Source organism: Globicephala melas, chromosome 9 (assembly GCF_963455315.2).
Source record: "Globicephala melas chromosome 9, mGloMel1.2, whole genome shotgun sequence".
NCBI lineage: Eukaryota > Metazoa > Chordata > Mammalia > Artiodactyla > Delphinidae > Globicephala > Globicephala melas.
Genome location: NC_083322.1, coordinates 51413683 through 51438362, shown reverse-complemented (window position 1 = coordinate 51438362; position 24680 = coordinate 51413683). Strand labels below are relative to the sequence as shown.

The following is a 24680-nucleotide window of genomic DNA, read 5'->3' as shown; positions in this document are numbered from 1 at the left end:
GATGGGTCATCAGACTGCAGAGCTGATTTTATATTTATTTTTTTCTCTGCAGAAAGAGTTTATTTATTCATTTTCACCTTTCATTATGAACATTTTCAGACACACTCAACATTGGAGAGTATGGTGTAATCGACCCCCACATAGCCATTCTTCAGCTTACATAAGTTATGCAGAACTGATTTTAGAGTTGCTTGAGTTGAGCTACACTGAACAGGTTACCAATCTACAAATAGAAGCATTTCTCCTCACATTTACTAATCTCCCTTTACACTTTAAGAAGTGTGTTGTATGAATACCTTCCTCTTTTATTTACACACACACACACACACACACACACATACACACCTGTGAAGGATTGGTTCCAGGACCCACTGCGGACACCAAAATCTGGGGATGCTCGAGTCCCATAGCTGGGCCCTCCTGTCTGCAGATGTGGATTCCGCCACCCTCAGATCATAAACGTAGTAGGAACACAATACGTGGTTGGTTTAATGCCCAGATGAGGAAGCCATGGATACTGAGGGCCTACTGCATATTTACTGAAAAAAAAAATCCTCAGTTTAAACCTGTATTGTTCAGGGGTCAACTCTGTGTGTGTGTGTGTGTGTGTGTGTGTATATATGTATATATATATATGTGTGTGTATATATATATATATATATATATACCTTTCTTTAAACAAAAATACAAGCACACAGCTTTTTATTACAAGTGGTCCTCTTCTGAGAAAAGCACATGGAGGAAAGGAAATACATGAGGCTGCAACCATTGATGTGTGTTACCTATACCTGAGGTTTGCATTTTGCTGTGTTTATCCTGTTCTACTTTAAATTTTATGACTGTCACAGGTCTTAGTTGTAAAGCTCAAAAGGACAAAGCTGCTTCAAGGAAAAATCACAGAAACTATTACGTGGTTTTAGGTAACGACTTCAACTTTCTGTTCCAAAGGAACCATGGGAGAGCTGCCCTGTTCTGATAGTTTCTGGGGCTCTTTCCTGAGGTACTCTGTGTAGTTGCTGTTTACAGACTTGCAGTTTGCTGGAGGTTGTTAGGCAGTTGCTAGGTTAAGTAATGTTGTATATAGATTGACTTGAAATTTATTTAGCAACCCCAAATAAAAACACTGTGGAGGAATGGAGGATGAGGGTTATGTTGATATCTTTCAGAAATGAAGAGGACTTTGGTAAATTTATGTTAGTTTTATCATTTATCCTCGTAAAAATTTAGTGCCAGTCTCATATCTATGTGTAATTGTACAGCATGGAATTAACCTTCAAAAGTGACCCAACCCCACTTGGATGGAAAAGTTCTTTAGTACCAGTCACTCAGTGAGATCTCTGTCTGAATTAATTTTTCCCTATTATGGATGTGAAACATTGGTTATTTAAGGAAAATGAGGAATATATAAGAAACGTAGGAAGAAGACTCACCACCTAAAGCCAGCTGCTGTTAATATGTTTTACTATGTTCATGTACTTTTTTCTTTACATAGTTCATTTAGTTAATTATATGTATGTATAAATATTGAACCAGTTTTTCATTACAGAATCACAGAAATGTTTCCACATGGTTCATAGTAATTGTAAACAAGGTTTTTAATACCTGCTTGATATTCCAGCTAGTCCAGTGGTGTTCACTGTGTTTTCCCCAGAGCTATGACGGAGTCTCAGGGGCATACCAGGTGGAAGGGCAAGTTAGGGGAAGGGCAGACTCCAATAATGGCTCTTCACCTTGCTTTAACCAATTCTGCTTTAATCTATTTTGTATAGTATTATGGTTCTGTAAAAGATTTTATTTAAAGAAAAGTTTTCACTGGTAAAAGAGTTTGAAAACTGTCTTCTAGTAATATACTTATCCATTCCCTTATTATGAGTATGCTTTATATATATTGCTATTGTAAGTACTGTTGCTAATGCTATTCTTATGCACAAAGCTCTTTATATACATGGAATAATTTTCTTAGGGTATGTTCTTCAAAAATGAACCATGTAGGTTAAAGGATGCATCTTTTTATGTTTCTTGAAACCCTATTAAATGGGATTGGTTCTTTTGTAACACTCTTGACAGCACTGTGAAATATGTACAGTTAAGAAAACTTTGGCTCTCTTTGCTAAGTGAAAAATGGTATCTCGTTATTTTAACTTCTGTTACCTAGGATAATATTGAGAATAATAAATTTAATATTATTTTACTGAGTATCACTTAATGAGAAGGAAGCCAGTGGCCTGAGAAAATTAGGTACAGCATTTTAACAAAGAGCTTTGGCTTTGAAAGGTGTTGATAATTTATTTTGAAGTTTAAAGTTAAAAATTAAATTATATTAAAATAAATAGCATTATTATACGTTTATTGAACTTATTTCAATTTTAAGTAGCAAACCTGTGAAAATAAATGTAAATAATGCACTTTGATAAAAAGAATTTTCATGAAGAAGTTTTTTCATGCTCTTGGGTTGTGCTTCTGTATTAAAGAATCTGTAGTGGTATTTTAAGAGAATTATTTGCTATTTCTTTGTATATTGTTGTGAAAATTCTTCTTAAATAATTAAAAATAAAAATCTATATGGGTGAAGATTTTTCTGACCAAAGCAACAGAGCTGACAAATACTGCATGCAGGGGAGTGTATTTTCAACCTTACTGATAAGAACAATGAAACAAAAATAAAAATGAAAAAGAATCATTTTGCATTTAACAGAACAGCAGTTGTCATTTCTGGCAGTACCTGCATTGTGCTTTTATTTCTTCTCTTTTATTTTTTTTAGGTATAAGCAACATAAAACTGACTTTGAAACGATTCCTCAGCAGCGCCCCATCAGTCTGCCTTGTCAAGTGACGGGCTGCCCATGCAGGGCTTACCTCTACGTGCCTCTGAATGGCAGGCAGCCCATTCGCTGCAGGTGCAAGCACTTTGCTGATCAGCATAGTGCTGGGCCTGGCTTTATGTGCAATGCCTGTGAGTTACATTATGATAAACACACAAACAGAATGCTTTTATCTCCTTATTGAATGTTTAATGTGTCTCTGTGCCAGTTTCATTCAGCTACAGCAACATTAAATGTGTCTCTGTGCCAGTTTCATTCAGCTACAGCGACATTAAACAACTAGGATGATGGATAGCTACTCTAAAATTTTATTTTTGTGGAAAATCTCAGTTATTTATATGCTTTGCAGTCATCAACCTTAATCTCTAATCTCAACCTTAATCTCATGTAATTCAAATAAGTAATAGTAATAGATTTTAAAGAATCACTAGACGTGATCTGATTCAAATTTTTGAATCGTGGACGTTTTACCAACTGAATTCTATTTACAGAATAATAATCCTTAAAAAGGATTTTATAAGTCTAAAAAATTTGTATAATTTTCTGGCAGATTATTTTGTTATTGCCTAAGACATAGATTGATGGGAAAAGCAAAATGTAACATGATGCTTTTAACACTTTGTAGGCAATAGCACCCTTATCTCAATACCTGTACCCAAATCCCAGCCACCATCCCATATACCCTTACTCTTCATCATCCTTTTAAAAACCCTTTGAAATAGATAGGATATATTTTTTAAATTCTTTTAAAAATTTTATTTTATTTTTACTTATTTATTTTTGGCTGCACTGGGTCTTCATTGCTGCGCACTGGCTTTCTCTAGTTTTGGCTAGCCAGGGCTATTCTTTGTTGCGGTGTGCTGGCTTCTCATTGCGGTGGCTTCTCTTGTTGCAGAGCACGGGCTCTAGGCACGCGGGCTTCAGTAGTTGTGGCACACGGGCTCAGTAGTTGTGGTTCACGGGCTCTAGAGTGCAGGCTCAGTAGTTGTGGCGCATGGGCTTAGTTGCTCTGCGGCATGTGGGATCTTTCCAGACCAAGTCTCGAACCCGTGTCCCCTGCATTGGCAGGCGGATTCTTAACCACTGTGCAACCAAGGAAGCCCTAGGTAGGATTTTTTAAAAAATGGGTAAAATATTTTTCTTCAGGAGATAGTTTTTCCAGTTCTTTTTGTAGTATCTTGAATTGAAATCTTATGATGAAATATGTTATAAAACATTTTTAATGACAGTGGCAGAAATAAATATGTTTCACTGATGAAGTATGGAAGTGTTTGAATAAAACTTATTTATTATGTGCCTTGGTTCCCGTACACATTTGTCAGAAGTGTGAGTGTGTAAAGATTTTGTTAATGGTGTATTCTGGACTCCATTTCAATGTGGCTTTTTTTTTTTTTTACAAATAGTAATTTTATTGATATAATTCACATACTATATAATTCATCCATTTTGAGGGTACAACCTAATGGTTTTTAATATATTCACAGAGTTGTGCACCCATCACCACAATAAATTTTAGAATATTTTCATCACCCCAAATAGAAATTCCATATCAATTAGCAGTCATTCCTTATTTCTTCCTCCCCTCAGCTCTAGACGACCAATAATCTACTTTCTGTCTCTGTAGATTTGCCTGTTCTAGACATTTCATATAAGTGGAATCATGGAGTATGTGGTCTTTTCTGATTAGCATCTTTCACTTAGTGTAATGTTTTATGATTCATCCATGCTGTAACATGCATCAGTACTTCTTTCCTTTTTGTTGTTAAACAGTATTCTGTTGCATCTTTCTATGTCTTTGGGTTGGCCTTCCAATATGGCTTTTATGGGGAATTGACCCACAGAGACGTTTCCACATTATTTCTTCACCACTGGGCTGTCCCCCCCCATACCTGCTTTTAACTCAGTATTTGAGGAGAGGGCCTGTATTTCCTGGCTCTCCAATGTTTAGCTCAGTTTCCTTTAGTCCTGATTGGTTTTTCCATTTTTTTTTTTTTTTTGCTATGGACTCTCTTACCATTTTAGCATCTTTTAAAAGTAAGAGCAGTGGCTGGGAGGGAGTGAGTTCAGGGGCTAGGGCTAAGAGGTACAGGGGCCAGAGCACAGTGTGTGAGGGATCCAGATTCAGGTGATTTTGGCCAAGCTAAGTGGTTTATAGGGCATACAGCTCATTACCTATATTTTAAAATGTTTAACTTGGTTTACATCTTGATTCAGGTTCTCAGTGTTCAGGATTCCATAGCTCCTTCACTTGTGCTTGTGGTCAGCCTGCATATACCCATTACACAGTAGTGGAAACTAAGGAAGAAAGACTGGCTCAGAGAAAACCGGTGGGACGGGACGTTCCTTATGCAGCAATGGGAGGATTAACTGGCTTTAGCTCGCTGGCAGAAGACTACATGCGATTAGATGACAGTGGAATTGGTAAGTGACGATATATGAACTGTGAGCTTGTCATATTGTGCTAACACAATATGTGTTATGTGTGCTAACAATAATGAAGCCTTGTATTTGTTTTGCACTTTAAGTTCTTCATGTTATTTTCAAAAAATATTCTCTCATTTGATTTTTATTTTTTTAAAAAGATTTTATTGTCACTATCCGATGTATGATTATTACAGAAAAATCAGAAAACATAAAAGATCACTCCTACCCCAATACTCATACCGAAATCCCAACTCACAACCCCATTGTTTGTAATAGCGGAATAATAATTTGTTTTATTTGATATGATACAGTTTACCTGTTATCCTATTGTATGTAATTTTTGCCATTATAACCATCTCATTTTGGAAACATAGGCTTTTGTCCATGTGTGTATGTACATGCTATCACATCTGTAGTAATATATGATCATATGCATGTATGTCTACATGTATGCACACAAATATATCCACTTGCATATATAAAAACTTAAAGTAATATACAGAGAAGTTTAATTGGATATATCTCAAACTATTGAAGGTAGCTGGATCCTTCTGGGAAAAAGAACTATGGTTCCTATCTACTTTAAATACTTCTATGTGTGTGGATTTTTTTTTTCATAAAAAGCATGTATTACTTTTATTTTTTTCATTACAAAGATTACAAAAACATAAATCAATATTTTCTTGTTAAAACAGATTCAAACAAGTCCCCCTTGAACACTTTTCTTAACCCCAGATTCTTTCCTAGAGTGTAATTTGCTGTCATCAATTGATTTGTATTTCTCTTTTTAACGTACATTTTTATAGTTTACTTTTTTTTAACTTAGAATAATTTTTGAAGGCCTATTATATCAGGATATACAAATCTACTTATATTTTAACTGCTTCGTAGTATTCCACACTATAGATATATATCAGTTTTCTGAACCATTTCCTTGTTCATGGCATTTAGATTGTTTCCATTTTATTTTTTTGCCTTTACAAACATCGTGCCCCCCAAATCCTTGAACTTGCTTCCTTGTGTACTATGTGAATTTGACTCTAAGGCAGATGGAGAGAAGTAGAATTGTTGGGTTGAAGAGTGTGCACATGTGAAATTGTAATACGTTCTGTCGAATTGCCCTCCAAAAATGCTGTACTTGTTTATACTTCCTTTAGTGATGTTTTAGCTTACCTATTTCCAAACATTTATGCTGATCATTGATGTCATTAAACTTAGTTTTTTTGCCAGTCTAATGTGTGAAAGTGTTCTCATTGTTTCAGTTCAGTTGATTTCCCTCATTATTAGTGAGATGAGAGTATTCTTATATTTAGTGTCCATTTTACTTTCTGTGAATTGTCTGTCCATATACTTTGCTTATTTTTATGTTTTTCTATTTTCTCATTGATTTATAAGAAGTCTTCTTATATATTCTGTATACTAATCCTTTGTATTTATTTTGCAGATATTTTCTTCCAATATGTCATCTGTCTTTTGGGTTTTTTACTTCTTATTGTTTTTGTTTTACAGTTTTTAAATGTAGGAAACAGGCCTTCCCTACTCTAATTTTATAAATATGTTCTCCTTCATTTTACTTTAATGCTTAATTTTTTTGCTTTTATGTTTAGCTTTCTTATGTATCTGGAATTTACTTTTTGTGAAAGTGTGAGGTGTGTATAACTTTGGTTTTTGTCCAAATCAATGGCAAGTTATACAAACACCATTTTTCCCAAATAATTTGAAACTTTACCTTTACCATATTCTATTGTACTTTCTATTTTGTGCCATTGCATATTTTGTGCCAATATTTCGTATTTTTAATTATTGTTCTTCATAGTGTGCTTTGATAATTGATATGGTAAATTCTTCCTGTTTGTGTTCATTTTTCAGGATTGCCTTGATATATTTGTGCATTTTCTCTTCTAGGTTATTTTATAACTAGCTTGTTAAATTACATAAATAAATCCTTTTTCAATTTTTATGGATACATGATTGTATTAGGCTCATGCAACAGTTACAGAAAACCCAGTTATCAGTGGCAAACAAAAAATGATGGTAATGATGTTGTTGATGATAATTACGACTTTGTACTGCGGGGCTTGTTCCAGCCTCTTTATATCTATTACCTCATTTAATCCTCACTCTGAGGATTAAATCCTCCTGAGGATTTAATTAAATTAAATCCTCCTGAGGATTTAATCCTCGCTCTGAGTTAGGTGCTATTATTAATCCTTTTTGCAGACGAGGAAACTCAGCACAGAGTAGTAAAACATCTTGTTCTGTGTTATTCAGCTAGTAAGTGGTAGGACTGGGTTCAACCCCAAAATTGTTATGGGCTCATTAGTCAGACTCATTATTGTCTATTTCTGTGCGACTACCTTATTGTTTTCATTACTACAGCTTTATAATAAATTAATATGTATGATTTCAGTTTTTTACTTTAGAATTTTCCTGACCTATTCTTCCCTTTTAATTCTTTCAGACCTTTGGCATTGTTTTTTAAAAACATTCTATTATTACAAAACTTTCTATTATTTTAGTTGAATATGTAGATTAATATAGGAAGATTTGCTGTTTTAAAATATTGAGTCTCTTCATTTCTTTGTCTTCTGTGTAGCTTAGTGGAATTCTGAAGTTACCTTCATGAAAGTCCTGCACAATTCTTAATTTTATTTCTAGATATTTCATCGTTTTTAAAGCTATCATATATGGATTTTTCCCTTCCTTTATATTTTCTAGCTGATTATTGTTTGCTTATGAAAAAGGAAATGTTGTATGCTGCTTTTGTTACCAGTCATTATTACTTAATCTTAAGATTTTAAATGTATATCTTTAGTTGATTTTGCATATACAGTTGACCCTTGAGCAACAGGGCTTTGAACTGCAAGCGTCCATTTATACATGGATTTTTTTTCAGTAGCAAACACTATGATACTATACAATCTGTAGTTGGTTGAATCTGCAGATGTGGAACCGTGGATAACGGAAGGCTGACGGGAAAGTTATATGTGGATTTTGACTGCGTGAAGGGTCGGCACCCTTAACTCCTGCACAGTTCAAAGGTCAACTGTAATGATAGTTTTGCTTCTTCCTTTCCAATGTTTATGACTCTTCTTACTCTTTGACCAATCAGAATGACTGGTACTTTCAGAACAATGCTAAGTAATAGTGTTAGTAGCCGGCATCTTTGCCTTTTTGTGACTTCTGGTATTTTATCACTTAAGTATCTTTATCATAGAAAGAAAAAAAAACTTTTCCTTCTGGCCTCTGCTGGAAGGTGGGATGAAGAAAGATGAGAACGAGGAGAGGAAACATAAGATGTTTTTGTCTTGATTTTAGACGTAGGGGAGCCCGGAGCAGAGGGACGTCTGCTCCATTAGCCATGTAGAGTCCTGGACAGAGATGATCTTTTGCTGGAATTTGTTCCTTTGTGATACTGAAGGAGCCCGTAGTAATTCCCAGCTCCTGTGGGGTGCTTGGAAGGCAGGTGAGCTGTGAGGCAGTGGGCCTGCCATAGCATCTGTCATAGCAAGGGGCCAAAGGTGACTGCAGAGCAGAGCTAGATGTGGTTCCCCTGAGCTCTGGGGGATTCGGTAGAAAAAGTGGCAGGCAGCTGAGAGGTCTGTACTTCTAGTGAGAGCGTGTGAGGCTACCAGGCCCTACCAAGCTGAGAGACTAAATTGCAACTTTTGCCAGCCTTTAGCGTTTGAGATCAGTAGCGCACACGGTCACCAGAGAACACACAAGGACCTGGCTGGACCTGAGCCCCCTTCTCTGATCTTCCCACAGGTCACAAGAGGGAGGAGCTGGGGAAGGAGGGGTGCAGGAATCTGAAAGGCTGAGCAACTGTCCCACACTATTCACTTTATAGGAAAGGACTAGGAGTTTATTTCCTTCTCTCTACCCGTGGATGGGGATAGGCATGTGGGGGAGGGGTGGTTTGTGAAGAAGTAGAGGACTTATTAATTTTTTCTGCAGCTTCCTTCCTTTCGGTCCAAAAGTGAATGTAGCAGTTGGTCTTTGTAGTTTGTGGTTTAGGATTATGATTGTTTCCCCATTTCATTGAAGGAGTTTTCTTTATTTTTTCATATTTTGTTTTTAGATGGTTTCCCAGTAAGGAATAGAGGAAAAATACACTTATTCTATCCTCTTTAACTAGAGGTTTTTAAATTCTGAATGTCTTGCTTTTGATAATGTTTTGTGATTATGTTAAGGTCTTATACTTCTTTGCTGACATACAATTACATTCGTGCTTTTTTTTTTTTCTGTGAGAAAGGTCTCTGAGAAATGCAGAAGTACTTTTATCCATTTGCCTTTACTTTATATGGCAAAAATTTATATAAACAAAATTTTTCATTGTACAGAAAGGATTTTTATAATGATTCTGCTTGGGGCTCTAATTTATTTCACATTTGAAATAACTTCTTTGTATCCTAACAAATAAAGATTTAATTTTCATTCTTCACATATTTTGTTCTCAGGTGCACCTTCAGGTGAATTTTTAGACTCTCCAGTTACAGCCATGGACCACCCATTTCTAAAAGCATTTCAAGCATCATCTAGCTCTTCTCCAGAAACACTAACAGCTGGTAATGAAATTAAATTGAGAAATATTTTTGGATGTAGTAAAGAATATAGATTGATACATTTTCCAGATTACTCTTTTTTTCCAGTATTACCACAATTTGATTATCATTTCACTTTTATATTGTCCAGGCACTGAGAAAAAGCAATAATCTTCATTTTAATTGGGAAAAAATTGTTAAATCTTGGAATTATGAAGATTCTGATAATACAAAAATTTGGAGTTTTAAAACCTTATTCTGGGACATGTTATTGCTTTGATCTGAATAAGAGAGCCCTCTAGTGGACTGATTGCCTTGATCCTTTAGGCTCTCCCAAACAAGGTGTAATCCCTTGATAATTATAGACTAGCAAGGTTTTACCATTTATAAATTGCACATAAAAATGAATAAAGTTCATTTTTATACATTTTAAGTATTCTATTTCCTTTATTGAAAACAAGAATAAAAATGAAGAAGGAATTTGTATGATTTATGAGGTATTTAATATTTTAAAATATTCTGAAATGAGAATTTTCTTTGATTTATTTGTGTTTTCATACAACCTTTTCACGTACACTGACTTTTTGCGCAAGGGATTTGCACAATGAAGTAATTGTAAGATGTAGATAGAAGTAAGAAATCAAAACAAAAGAAAAGGACACAATTGTGTCACCTTTTTTTAGTGAGGTATAGTCGATTTACAGTATTATATTCCTTTCAGGTATACAACATAGTGATTCAGAATTTGTATAGATTATACTCTATTTAAAGTTGTTATAAAATATTAGCTATATTTCCTATGCTGCACGATATATCCTTGTAGCTTATTTATATGTAGTAGTTTCTATCTCTTAATCCCCTTCCCCTATCTTGCCCCTCCCCAATTTCCCTCTTCCCACTGCTGACCACTAGTTCATTCTCGATATCTGTGAGTTGTGTCAACTTTCAAAGTTGATGTAACTATTACATTAAGCTGCAGTTTTGACTGAGTTTTAGTGGTAGCCAAGGTACAAAAAGGAAGGTGAGATCAGTTAAATACTTTTCCTTATTAGAAAGGAGGAGCCATGAATTCCTCGGTGCACATGAAAGTTGTACCAGTGCTGGATTTTTTTTTTTTATAAATTTATTTATTTATTTGTTTTTATTTTTGGCTGCGTTGGGTCTTTGTTGCTGCGCACGGGCTTTCTCTAGTTGTGGAGAGCGGGGGCTACTCCTCGTTGTGGTGTGTGGGCTTCTCATTGCAGTGGCTTCTCTTGTTAGGAGCACGGGCTCTAGGCACGTGGGCTTCAGTAGCTGTGGTACGCGGGCTCTAGAGTGCAGGCTCAGTAGTTGTGGCGCATGGGCTTTGTCGCTCCGCGGCATGTGGGATTTTCCGGGGCCAGGGATCGAACCCGTGTCCCCTACATTGGCAGGTGGATTCTTAACCACTGCGCTACCAGGGAAGCCCCCCAATGCTGGATTTTAAAGAAATTTATGTAGTGACCCTCGATGCAGTAGCCCAAGGTTTTTAAAAACTTTTTTTCAGCAAATGCAGCCTCTGGTTGGTTAATTCTGATACTTACCTTTGAAAAAAGTGGTAATATCCCATTTTACCAGATAAATGGTCACATACCATTTATTAAAATGTAGCTCAGTGAAGGTGATTCTGCAAGAAGCTTAGCTCAGGTGGTCCAGTGTGATCCAGGGAAAGACCCAGGGTTTACAGACGAATGGATAGAGAGCATATATTCTAAGCAATTTTTCTTGTTTTTCTCAACAAGATTTGTATTAGGTAGTTGTTGGCAGTGTGGTTATACTCTGTGGTGATCATCTGGAGTCATATGATTTTTGTGTTGCTGGTTGAGGGTGAATTCATATGCTTTAAAAACAAGAACAGGTGTTCAGGTTGATATTCTATTTTGGATGTGAAGGGACCCAACCAAGACATTCCCCTGAAATGAAGGTGAACTTTTCCATGGAATTAGGTGCTTGGCTTACCTACAAGGAAAACCAGATTTTCCTTCCTGAAGCGATTTTAAGTTCCTTTCAGCACATAAACTAGTTCTTGACAAGGTATAAAAAAGTAAATACCATGGAAATGGTTAAAATTATTTTCGTTTTGAAAAATTTCAAAGCAGGAAGTAGCATCACTTTTGGTTGCCTACACAGACTCTCTTAGTCTGTTCAGGTGGCTGTAACAAAATAGCATAGACTGGGTTGCTTATAAACAGCAGAAACTTATTTCTCACAGTCCTGGAGGTGGGGAAGTCCCAGATAAAGGTGCCAGCATGGTTGTGTTCTGGTGACAGTGCTCTTCCTGATTCACAGCCAGTGCCTTCTCCTTGTGTCCTCACATGGTAGAAGGGTTGAGGACTCTCTATGGGGTCTCTTTTATAAGAACACTAATCCCATTCATGAGCGCTCCACCCTCATGATCTAAGTACCTCCCAAAGGCCCCACCTCCTAGGACCATCACATTGGGCATTAGGATTTCAACATATGAATTTTGGGTGGTGGGGGGAGGGGGCAGGAACACAAACATTCAGACCTTAGTGCAAACCTTTAATAGTTACTTCTGCGCATTATCTGTTACAGTGGTACGTGAATTTCTAGCTGTAAAATTTAAAAAGTAGTTGAACAAAGCTAAATGAGCTCTGATGTGAAATAGCTATATGGTGTAATTTAATATGAACCACTTGAATATTTGGAGAATGTTTACCAATGAACATTACTTTTGTCTTATGATGCCCTGCTTTCTGAAAAAGAGGGAGTAGGATCAATGATTCATTTAGATCATTTCTGGTTTGAAAAACACAAAATAATCACTCAGAAGGAGGAAAGTTTTTTTTCTGTTTTTTATTTCAGAAGAATTTATAATTATATGAGTACAGTTGACTCTTGAACAACACAGCTGGGTTAGGGACCCCCCACCCCTGTGCAGTTGAAAAATCCTCGTATAAGTTTACATCTGGGCCTCTGTATCCACAGTTCCTCTGTAACCACAGTTCCTCCACATCTGCAGATTCAACCAACCCAGGAGCATGCAGTAGTGTAGTAGGTATTTTTTGAAAAAAATCTGAGTATAAGTGGATACACAGTGCAAACCCATGTTGTTCAAGGGTCAGCTGTACTTAGATTTTTCTTTTTCCTTACTAGTAGGTACAAGCAGTCAAGTTTCTTCCTTAAGGAAACCTGAAGAGGACGATATGGCTTTCTTTGAAAGACGATACCAGGAAAGGGTAAGTCTGTAGGAAAACCTGCTTACATTAAGCATTTACTTGTAACAGAGACACTGTAGAACAACTATATATTGATTGTGGATCATCATTAAAAATAATTTATAACGTCTACTTATAGCTAGTGTTAGGCTTTGAGGCTTATTTAGAACAATTCAGAGAGAAACAGGACTAATGAATATGATAATTTATGGAGGTCATAAAGATTGACTAAATATACACATAAAATTGTCAATAATAAAGACAACCTGAGCAGATTTGTAAATTATATATATATTGAATTCGTTTTTTAAAATTAAGTAATTTATTTATTTTTGGCTGCGTTGGGTCTTCATTGCTGCGCGCGGGCTTTCTGTGGTTGCAGTGAGTGGGGCCTACTCTTCGTTGCGGTGTGCGAGCTTCTCATTGCAGTGGCTTCTCTTGTTGCAGAGCACAGGCTCTAGGCACGCGGGCTTCAGTATTTGTGGCTCGTGGGCTTACTAGTTGTGGCTTGTGGGCTCTAGAGCGCAGGCTCAGTAGTTGTGGTGCACGGGCTTAGTTGTTCCATGACATGTGGGATCTTCCTGGACCAGGGATCGAACCCATGTCCCCTGCATTGGCAGCCGGATTCCTAACCACTGGGCCACCAGGGAAGTCCCTGTATATTGAATTCTTAATGTATAGTATTTCTACTCCTTAGTGGCTTCTAGGTATAGGCAGACTCAAGTTAGAATTACCCAATAGTCTTTAAGAAGCACAACATTAAACATAAACATATTTTAACAATTTTCAGGGCTCAACAACTACAGTGTTGATGTGTTCCCTGCTTTCAGTAATGATAATTTTCATCAGTTCACCACCACACCATAAACTCCTTGGGGATAAATATAGTATTTTTTATTATCTGTATTTTCCCCAGAACTAAGTACAGTGCCTTGTACATAACATGTTTTCAATAAATATTTATGGAAAATTGAAAAGATAAATACAGGTATAATTGATATTTGCTTTCACACGTCATCTACTTACACATGTGATGTGTTTCATGTCAGTGTTCATATTTGAAAGTTTTGTTTTGTTCTTGTTTATTTCCAGGTGAGGGGATGCTGGCTTGATGAGGCATGGGGGATTGTATCCAGCCACATGGTACATTCCCCAAAGTGCTTTCCTTAGGATTATTTCATAGTTGCTTTGGGGGCATTCATTGTCTCTCTGACTAGGTAGTAAGTGCCATGAAAGTAAAGACACTCATCACTTTTTGTTGTATTCTCTACAACTCTTAAACAAGAGCTTGTTGAGTAACTAAAGGTGTGGGAAAAGGAGACCATTAAATAAATTCACCATCCAAGGGCAGAGGAAGTGAGTAGGGGACAGAGAGATTAGCATGTCTTTCCTAATGAAGAACTTTAAAGTATAGGGGGACAGTCCTTGGTATGACTTAAGGCAGTGATAAATATTGTCTGTGCTATAGCGATTCATCATATGTGACTATGTATGTCTAAATTTAAATAAATTAAAAATTATTTCCTCAGTCACACTAGCCATATTTCAGGGGCTCAGTAGCCACATGTGGCTAGTGGCTACCTTGTTGGGCAGTGCAGAAAGTTCTTTTGGAAAGCTCTGATCTAAGAGAAAGAGGTGGTGGTAGAATTTCAGGGGGGGAGGATAAAATAGAGTGAGGAAAGAAGAGGCTATGTTTGCAGCATCATCAAGGCTAGACTTTTTTTTTTTTTTTTTTTTTTGCGGTATGCGGGCCTCTCACTGTTGTGGCCTCTCCCGTTGCGGAGCACAGGCTCCGGACGCGCAGGCTCAGCAGCCATGGCTCATGGACCCAACTGCTCCGCGGCATGTGGGATCCTCCCGGACTGGGGCACGAACCCGTGTCCGCTGTATCGGCAGGCAGACTCTCAACTACTGCGCCACCAGGGAAGCCCAAGGATAGACTTTTAATCAGATCATCTGTGTTCTTAGAACACACACGTTCCCAGCTGAACTTTAGTTTTTCCTCATAGGCTTATGAGGGACAGGTTTCTAGAACTCCTTTCTTCCCTCCTCCAGGAGCTTGGGTAGTGTTGACTGCCTTGAAAAACATGCTGATGGTATTTGCTTGTGGCAAAGTAAAGGGGGTAGTTCTTATCTGTGAATGTTTTAGGGGATATACCTGGCCCATCCAGACTACTTATTATAAATAGACCTAGAATTTATGGATTTATGGGATGTGGTTTATAACTCTTCAGCCTGTGTGATTTATGGATTTATGAGATACAGCTTATAACCTCTCCAGCCTTTGTGATGAATGGAGTATAAAAACTAAGAAACTCAAACCTAAACAACTTCCTCTGAGCTGATGTGTATCATACACGTTGTTAGTACTCATCTTTTACTCCAAAAAACTATGACAAGCACCATTGAGGGAAAAAGGATGATTGGGAAACTAAATCTGATGGCTTCAGGGCCCCATTTGAAAGCAGTGCTACATCTGAATCTGGTTTTGGTTGTATCCTTTGCTACTCATTGGTATCATTGGGTGTGGGGAAGAATCCATGGTTAGTGTGAATTGGTTTTGATAATTGAAGCCTTTGTGGTAACATAGTTTACTAACTACTTTTACATATTAAAGAGTTGCTTCTTAGCTTCTGTAATATATCAGGTCAAATTATTTTCTTCCATTGTGGATGGCCTTTGGTCTCTTTTCCTCAATAAAAGAGAATTTTATTAAGGAAACAATTATTAAAGGTCAGCTAGGTGCAAGACACTGTGTTAATGCCAGGAAATTAAAAAAAAATTTTAAGGAGAGGGCAGACAGCAGAAGCAAGAAGAACTATAGTCCTGCAGCCTGTGGAACAAAAACCACATTCACAGAAAGACAGACAAGATGAAAAGGCAGAGGGCTATGTACCAGATGAAGGAACAAGATAAAACCCCAGAAAATCAACTAAATGAAGCAGACATAGGCAAACTTCCAGAAAAAGAATTCAGAATAATGATAGTGAAGATGATCCAGGACCTCGGAAAAAGAATGGAGGCAAAGATCGAGAAGATACAAGAGATGTTTAACAAAGACCTAGAAGAATTAAAGAACAAACAAACAGAGATGAACAATACAATAACTGAAATGAAAACTACACTAGAAGGAATCAATAGCAGAATAACGGAGTCAGAAGAACGGATAAGTGACCTGGAAGACAGAATGGTGGAACTCACTGCTGTGGAACAGAATAAAGAAACCAGAATGAAAAGGAATGAAGACAGCCTAAGAGACCTCTGAGACAAGATTAAAGGCAAAAACATTCGCATTATAGGTGTCCCAGAAGGAGAAGAGAGAGAGAAAGGACCAGAGAAAATATTTGAAGAGATTATAGTACAAAACTTCCCTAACATGGGAAAGGAAATAGCCACCCAAGTCCAGGAAGCACAGAGAGTCCCATACAGGATAAACCCAAGGAGAAACACGCCGAGCCACATAGTAATCAAATTGGCAAAAATGAAAGACAAAGAAAAATTATTGAAAGCAACAAGGGAAAAACGACAAATAAGATACAAGGGAATTCCCATAAGGTTAACAGCTGATTCTCAGCAGAAACTCTACAAGCCAGAAGGGAGTGGCATGATATACTTAAAGTGATGAAAGGGAAGAACCTACAACCAAGATTACTCTACCCCGCAAGGATCTCATTCATATTCGATGGAGAAATCAAAAGTTTTACAGACAAGCAAAAGCTAAGAGAATTCAGCACCACCAAACCAGCTCTACCACAAATGGTAAAGGAACTTCTCTAAGTGGGAAACACAAGACAAGAAAAGGACCTACAAAAACAAACCCCAAACAATTAAGAAAATGGTCATAGGAACATACATATCAATAATTACCTTAAACGTGAATGGATTAAATGCTCCAACCAAAAGACACAGGCTTGCTGAATGGATACAAAAACAAGACCCATATATACGCTGTCTACAAGAGACCCACTTCAGACCTAGGGACTCATTCAGACTGAACGTGAGGGGTTGGAAAAAGATATTCCATGCAAATGGAAATCAAAAGAAAGCTGGAGTAGCAATACTCATATCAGATAAAATAGACTTTAAAATAAAGAATGTTACAAGAGACAAGGAAGGACACTACATAATGATCTAGGGGTCAATCCAAGAAGAAGATATAACAATTATAAATATATATGCACCCAACATAGGAGCACCTCAATACATAAGGCAACTGCTAACATCTATAAAAGAGGAAATAGACAGTAACACAATAATAGTGGGGGACTTTTAACACCTCACTTACACCAATGGACAGATCATCCAAAATGAAAATAAATAAGGAAACAGAAGCTTTAATTGACACAACAGACCAGATAGATTTAATTGATATTTATAGGACATTCCATCCAAAAACAGCAGATTACACTTCCTTCTCAAGTGCGCATGGAACATTCTCCAGGATAGATCACATCTTGGGTCACAAATCAAGCCTCAGTAAATTTAAGAAAATTGAAATCATAACAAGCATCTTTTCTGACCACAGCGCTATGAGATTAGAAATGAATTACAGGGAAAAAAACGTAAAAAACAGAAACACATGGAGGCTAAACAATACACTACTAAATAACCAAGAGATCACTCAAGAAATCAAAGAGGAAATAAAAAAATACCTAGAGACAAATGACAATGAAAACATGACGATCCAAAACCTATTGGATGCAGCAAAAGCAGTTCTAAGAGAGAAGTTTGTAGCTATACAAGCCTACCTCAAGAAACAAGAAAAATCTCAAATAAACAATCTAACCTTACACCTAAAGGAACTAGAGAAAGAAGAACAAACAAAACCCAAAGTTAGCAGAAGGAAAGAAATCATAAACATCAGAGCATAAATAAATTAAATAGAAAAAAAGAAAACAATAGCAAAAAAAAAAAAAAAACAATAGCAAACATTAACAAAACTAAAAGCTGGTTCTTTGAGAAGATAAACAAAATTGATGAACCATTAGCCAGACTCATCAAGAAAAAGAGGGAGAGGACTCAAATCAATAAAATTAGAAATGAAAAAGGAGAAGTTACAACGGACACTGCAGAAATACAAAGCATCCTAAGGGACTACCACAAGCAACTCTATGCCAATAAAATGGACAACCTGGAAGAACTGGACAAATTCTTAGAAAGGTATAACCTTCCAAGACTGAACCAGGAAGAAATAGAAAATATGAACAGACCAATCACAAGTAATGAAATTGAAACTATGATTAAAAATCTTCCAAGAAACAAAAGTCCAGGACTAGATGGCTTCACAGGTGAATTCTATCAAACATTTAGAGAAGAGCTAACCCCCCTCCTTCTCAAACTCTTCCAAAAAATTGCAGAGGAAGGAACACTCCCAAACTCATTCTATGGGGCCACCATCACCCTGATACCAAAACCAGACAAAGATACTACAAAAAAAGAAAATTATAGACCAATATCACTGGTGAATATAGATGCAAAAATCCTCAACAAAATAGTAGCAAACAGAATCCAACAACACATTAAAAGGATCATACACCATGATCAAGTGGGATTTTTCCCAGGGATGCAAGGATTCTTCAATATACGCAAATCAATCAATGTGATACACCATACTAACAAATTGAAGAATAAAAACCATATGATCATCTCAATAGATGCAAAAAAAGCTTTTGACAAAATTCAACACCCATTTATGATAAAAACTCTCCAGAAACTGGGCATAGGGGGAACCTACCTCAACATAATAAAGGCCATATATGACAAACCCATAGCAAACATCATTCTCAATGGTGAAAAACTGAAAGCATTTCCTCTAAGATCTGGAACAAGACAAGGATGTCCACTCTCACCACTATTATTCAACATAGTTTTGGAAGTCTTAGCCACAGCAATCGGAGAAGAAAAAGAAATAAAAGGAATACAAATTGGAAAAGAAGAAGTAAAACTGTCACTGTTTGCAGGTGACGTGATACTATACATAGAGAATCCTAAAGATGCCACCAGAAAACTACTAGAGCTAATCAATGAATTTGGTAAAGTTGCAGGATACAAAATTAATGCACAGAAATCTCTTGCATTCCAATACACTAATGATGAAAAATCTGAAAGAGAAATTAAGGAAACACTCCCATTTACCATTGCAACAAAAGGAATAAAATACGTAGGAATAAACCTACCTAAGGAGACAAAAGACCTGTATGCAGAAAGCTATAAGACACTGATGAAAGAAATTAAAGATGATACCAACAGATGGAGAGCTATACCATGTTCTTGGATTGGAAGAACCAATATTGTGAAAATGACTATACTACCCAAAGCAATCTACAGATTCAATGCAATCCCTATCAAATTACCCATGGCATTTTTTACGGAACTAGAACAAGAAATCTTAAAATTTGTATGGAGACACAAAAGACCTCGAATAGCCAAAGCAGTCTTGAGGGAAAACATTGGAGCTGGAGGAATCAGACTTCCTGACTTCAGAGTATACTATAAAGCTACAGTAATCAAGACAATATGGTACTGGCACAAAAACAGAAACATAGATCAATGGAACAAGATAGAAAGCCCAGAGATAAACCCACGCACCTATGGTCAACTAATCTATGACAAAGGAGGCAAGGATATACAATGGAGAAAAGACAGTCTCTTCAATAAGTGGTGCTGGGAAAACGGGACAGCTACATGTAAAAGAATGAAATTAGAACACTCCCTAATACCATATAGAAAAATAAACTCTAAATGGATTACAGACCTAAATGTAAGACCGGACACTATAAAACTCTTAGAGGAAAACATAGGAAGAACACTCTTTGACATAAATCACAGCAAGATCTTTTTTGATCCACCTCCTAGAGTAATGGAAATAAAAACAAAAATAAACAAATGGGACCTAATGAAACGTAAAAGTTTTTGCACAGCAAAGGAAACCATAAAAAAGACGAAAAGACAACCCTCAGAATGGGAGAAAATATTTGCAAACGAATCAACGGACAAAGGATTAATCTCCAAAATATATAAACAGCTCATGCAGCTCAATATTAAAAAAACAAACAACCCAATCCAAAAATGAGCAGAAGACCTAAATAGACATTTCTCCAAAGAAGACATACAGATGGCCAAGAAGCACATAAAAAGCTGCTCAACATCACTAATTATTAGAGAAATGCAAATCAAAACTACAATGAGGTATCACCTCACACCAGTTAGAATACGCATCATCAGAAAATCTACAAACAAGTGCTGGAGAGGGTGTGGAGAAAAGGGAACCTTCTTGCACTGTTGGGGGGAATATAAATTGATACAGCCACTATGGAGAACAGTATGGAGGTTACTTAAAAAACTAAAAATAGGGGCTTCCCTGGTGGCGCAGTGGTTGGGAGTCCGCCTGCCGTTGCGGGGGACGCGGGTTCGTGCCCTGGTCCGGGAGGATCCCGCGTGCCGTGGAGCGGCTGGGCCCGTGAGCCATGGCTGCTGGGCCTGTGCGTCCGGGGCCTGTGCTCTGCAGCGGGAGGGGCCACGACAGTGAGAGGCCCGTGTACCGCAAAGAGAAAAAAAAAAAAAATGTATATATATATATATGTGTATATATATATATATTTAGAAAAAAAAAAAAAAAACTAAAAATAGAATTACCATATCACCCAGCAATCCCACTACTGGGCATATACCCAGAGAAAACCATAATTCAAAAAGACACATGCACCCCAATGTTCATTGCAGCACTATTTACAGTAGCCAGGTTATGGAAGCAACCTAAATGCCCGTGGAGAGACGAATGGATACAGAAGATGTGGTACATATATACAATGGAATATTACTCAGCCATGAAAAGGAACGAAATTGGGTCATTTGTTGAGAGGTGGATGGATCTAGAGACTGTCATACACAGTGAAGTAAGTCTGAAAGAGAAGAACAAATATCGTATATTAACTCATATATGTGGAACCTAGAAAAATGGTACAGATGAACCAGTTTGCAGGGCAGAAATTGAGACACAGATGTAGAGAACAAATATATGGCCACCAAGTGCAGAAAGCTGCGGGGGTGTGGGGGTGCTGGTGTGATGAGTTGGGCAATTGGGATTGACATGTATACACTGATGTATATAAAGTTAATGACTAATAAGGACCTGCTGTATAAAAGAATTTTAAAAAATTAGGGAAGAGGAAGAGGAGGTGTTTTTGCTTTTTGGATAATGTATTAGGTGGATGTGTTTGCTAAGTACTATTTGAAATGAGTAAACGCTGCTTTAGCTTTTGTTGTTTAGCATATTTGATCTTTTTTGATGTTACTGCAAATGTAACACTTGGCCGTAAATGAGAGGAGTAAGGGGATTAGCATTTGAGTGCTTATTAAGTACCTAGATTTATATGTGTGTGTGTGTGTGTGTGTGTGTGTGTGTGTATGTGTGTATATATGTGTATATATATGTGTGTGTATATATATATATAAAATCTTATTTAAACCTTTAGAACAACCTTATTACATAGTGCCTATTACTATGACTTTTTTACAAAGGACAAAACTGTTGGTTAGTAGTTTGCCTCAGATGGTTAATCAACAGTAGAGGTAGGATTCAGGTATTCTTCTGACTCCGAGGCCCATAATCTTTGCCTCAGAACAAAGTGTTCTTTGGGGGTCCTCCAGATGACCTGTTGACCTTTACAGTGTACAAGAGTGATATGAGTGTACGATTTTTATTTATTTATTTTTTTGGCCGTGCTGCGCAGCATGTGGTATCTTAGTTCCCTGACCAGGGATCGAACTCGTGCACACTGCAGGTAAGTGTGGAATCTTAACCCTGGACCGCAAGGGAAGTCCCGAGTGTATGATTTTTGAATGAGGTTCCCAGCCAACTCAAAGAGGAGAGAGAGAGGGAGAAAATGGGGAAGAGACAGAGGTGAGATTCATTCACTTTTATTTTTAGGAGGTTACTTGCAGTTTGGTGAGATTGGGTAGACTGGTTTTGCCAGGCCTCTTCTGGTTTCTTTGTATTATTCCCGTCATATTAGGAAGCAAGAGGCCTTGCCTCCACCCACCATGCCCCATATTTTCTCTCCCCTTCTTTTGCAGGGGTAAGGCAGTGGTGCTGCCTTGGAATTGGTGTGTGTGAGTGTGAGTGGCAGTAAAAGGAACGTGGGTTTTGTGTTCTATGGAGTCTTTTTTTTTTTTTCCCCCAAGGAAAGGATTTATATGTTTCTGAAAGATCAGAAGGCTCTTGCTTAGGGTATGCAAGCTTCTTCTTTGTTTCAGTTACAGTGGAGAAGGACAACCTTCAGGAAGGTAACTGTTGAAATGTAGAAATCAGAATTATAGGTAACTGTCCTTTAAGCAGTATGTGTTCCAGAGATAATCCAACTGGATTAGGTGTATCCTGTAACGCTGTAGGGAATGTGCATAGGCTGGATGTAAGGTTAGGCATTTAAGCTTTTCTTTTTTTAAACTTTAGTGGCAATTAAAATTAATTTAATCATTTCTCCAAAGCAATATTCATTATATGTTATTTTTGTTAAAATGCTTTTGTAAAGTTGAAATCAAACAGTACTAGATGACTTTTTAAAAAAAATTTATTTATTTATTATTTTTGGCTGCGTTGGGTCTTCGTTGCTGTGTGCAGGCTTTCTCTAGTTGTGGCGGCTTCTCTTGTTGCGGGGCACGGGCTCTAGGCATGTGGGCTTCAGTAATTGCAGTACGTGGGCTCAGTAGTTGTGGCTCGTGGGCTCTAGAGCACAGGCTCAGTAGTTGTGGCACACAGGCTTGGTTGTTTCACAGCATGTGGGATCTTCCTGGAGCAGGGCTCGAACCTGTGTCCCTGCATTGGCAGGTGGATTCTTAACCACTGCGCCACCAGGGAAGTCCCTGATTACATTTTTTTTTTTTTTGTGGTATGGGGGCCTCTCACTGTTGTGGCCTCTCCCGTTGCGGAGCACAGGCTCCGGACGCGCAGGCCCAGCGGCCATGGCTCACGAGCCCAGCCACTCCGCGGCATGTGGGATCCTCCCAGACTGGGGCACGAACCCATGTCCCCTGCATCAGCAGGCGGACCCTCAACCACTTGCGCCACCAGGGAAGCCCCTGATTACATTTTTAATTAAAAAATTTTGTCATTCTTTGACTGTGTTTGAGATACGCACACACACACACACATATTCACACACACATACTCATACACTGAGATAGAGACAGAGCCCTTGACAGGACCCCTCTCTGCAGGGTTCTCGCTTTTGTGCTCATTCTCTGAGTCCTCTGTTCAGTCAGCAGTCCTCAAATCTCTCCCGTGTGCTGGGCTATGTGTGTGAAGGGGTGTGTGTGTGTGTAAGTGAGACTCTCTGCCTCTTCCCCCTCCCTCTGACCCATTCTCTCTCTGTCTCTAAGGTGTTAATGAAGTCTGCCCTGTCTCTGAGAGAGAAGAAGAGAGGAAACACAGGAGGGAGAGGAGTTGGGAGCTTGCATACCCCAACAAACCATATTTTAAAAATGCAGTTAGGTCCCTTCAACAATCAGATTGTGGCTTTAGTATTTAGCAGCTTAATAACCACTAGGTGTGTAAAATGGCTGTGATAAATAAGACATGAACCCAAATGAGGTATGTGCAACCTTTTTTTTCTTTAGTATGCTTTACAAATTATTATATCAACAAATATTTTAAATTTTCAGATAAAAATGGAAAAGGCTGCTAAGCAGAAAGGAAAAGCACCATTGCCATCAACTACAAAATCTTCATGAAGACTACTGGGGAAATTAAAACCAGCATCCAAATATGTCTTTTGTGTGTTAATTATTTAAGTATAATGATACAATTTATTTTTCCTCAAATAATTTACCTCTTTTTCTGTGTAAAAATACCTTTTTGAATGTTTCCTTAATTTATTTAAGTGAAAATACCTTATACTACTTTTGTCAAAATTCATGATTTATTACTTTATATAAACTTTTTATCTCTCCTAACAAATGAGGTTATTTTTATATTAGCGAAAAGCTTAAAGTATGGTAAATATTTTTAGTTTATAATAGTTTAACTTTTTCAGGCTATTTTAAAAATTAAAGATGTTATTGAGGGTTTTGAACAAATATATTTCATTCAAAATAGTTACATGAATATCCTTGTTATTTTTCAAACTTTGTAATGTTGATTTGTTTTAAAATAAAAAAGCGTATTTTAAAATTATATAATCATTTTCTAGTGGTATCTAATGATTTTTAAGTCGTTTTGTTAACTATGCATTGTTTATAACTGTATTGATGCCTCCCATGTGCCACTTCAGATTCTCTTGGTGCACCTCTAACTCCAGTACTGCTGTGAGACACTTCCAAGCAGGCTTCTGACAGCTTCACGTGGAAGCCATTTGATGGCACTCTGTCTTGCTGTCTTCTCTAAAGATCCTCTGACACTGTGGCTTGGGATGCCCACTGGAACCCTTCTGCATCATACATGTATGAAATACACGGGTGGGTTAATGACCTTGGGACCAGACTTGACTAATGGGAGGTGGAAGCCAATAGATAGATAAATAGTTCCCCTTCCTTCTGCTGGGAAGACAGTTCTGAGATGCCTTTCATAATCTTTCTCAGAAAATAGGATTGAGCACTAGTCACCCATAGCAATGGTCAACCCCACATCCTTATGTTAGCTTTCTCTTTTCCCCTTACCCACTCCCTGACTCCTTCCTCTGGTTCCCTCAGATAACTTC

At 37.5% G+C, this 24680-nt stretch overlaps 1 protein-coding gene across 4 annotated transcripts in view; it reads left to right on the top strand.

The window, feature by feature from the left end:
- Window positions 1-24680, top strand: part of FAM221A (family with sequence similarity 221 member A) — a 40008-nt gene that overhangs the window by 3505 nt on the left and 11823 nt on the right. The window contains exons 3-7 of one of the 4 annotated variants that reach the window (XM_060304552.1): window positions 2763-2953; window positions 5037-5243; window positions 9707-9814; window positions 12926-13008; window positions 23647-24087. In XM_060304552.1, coding sequence (XP_060160535.1) covers window positions 2763-2953; window positions 5037-5243; window positions 9707-9814; window positions 12926-13008; window positions 23647-23715 — 658 coding nt within the window. In that variant the 3' untranslated portion in view covers window positions 23716-24087. Of the gene's footprint in view, window positions 1-2762; window positions 2954-5036; window positions 5244-9706; window positions 9815-12925; window positions 13009-20721; window positions 24088-24680 lie in introns of those variants that run through there. The other 3 variants (XM_060304551.1, XM_060304554.1, XM_060304553.1) reach the window with 3 other exon arrangements.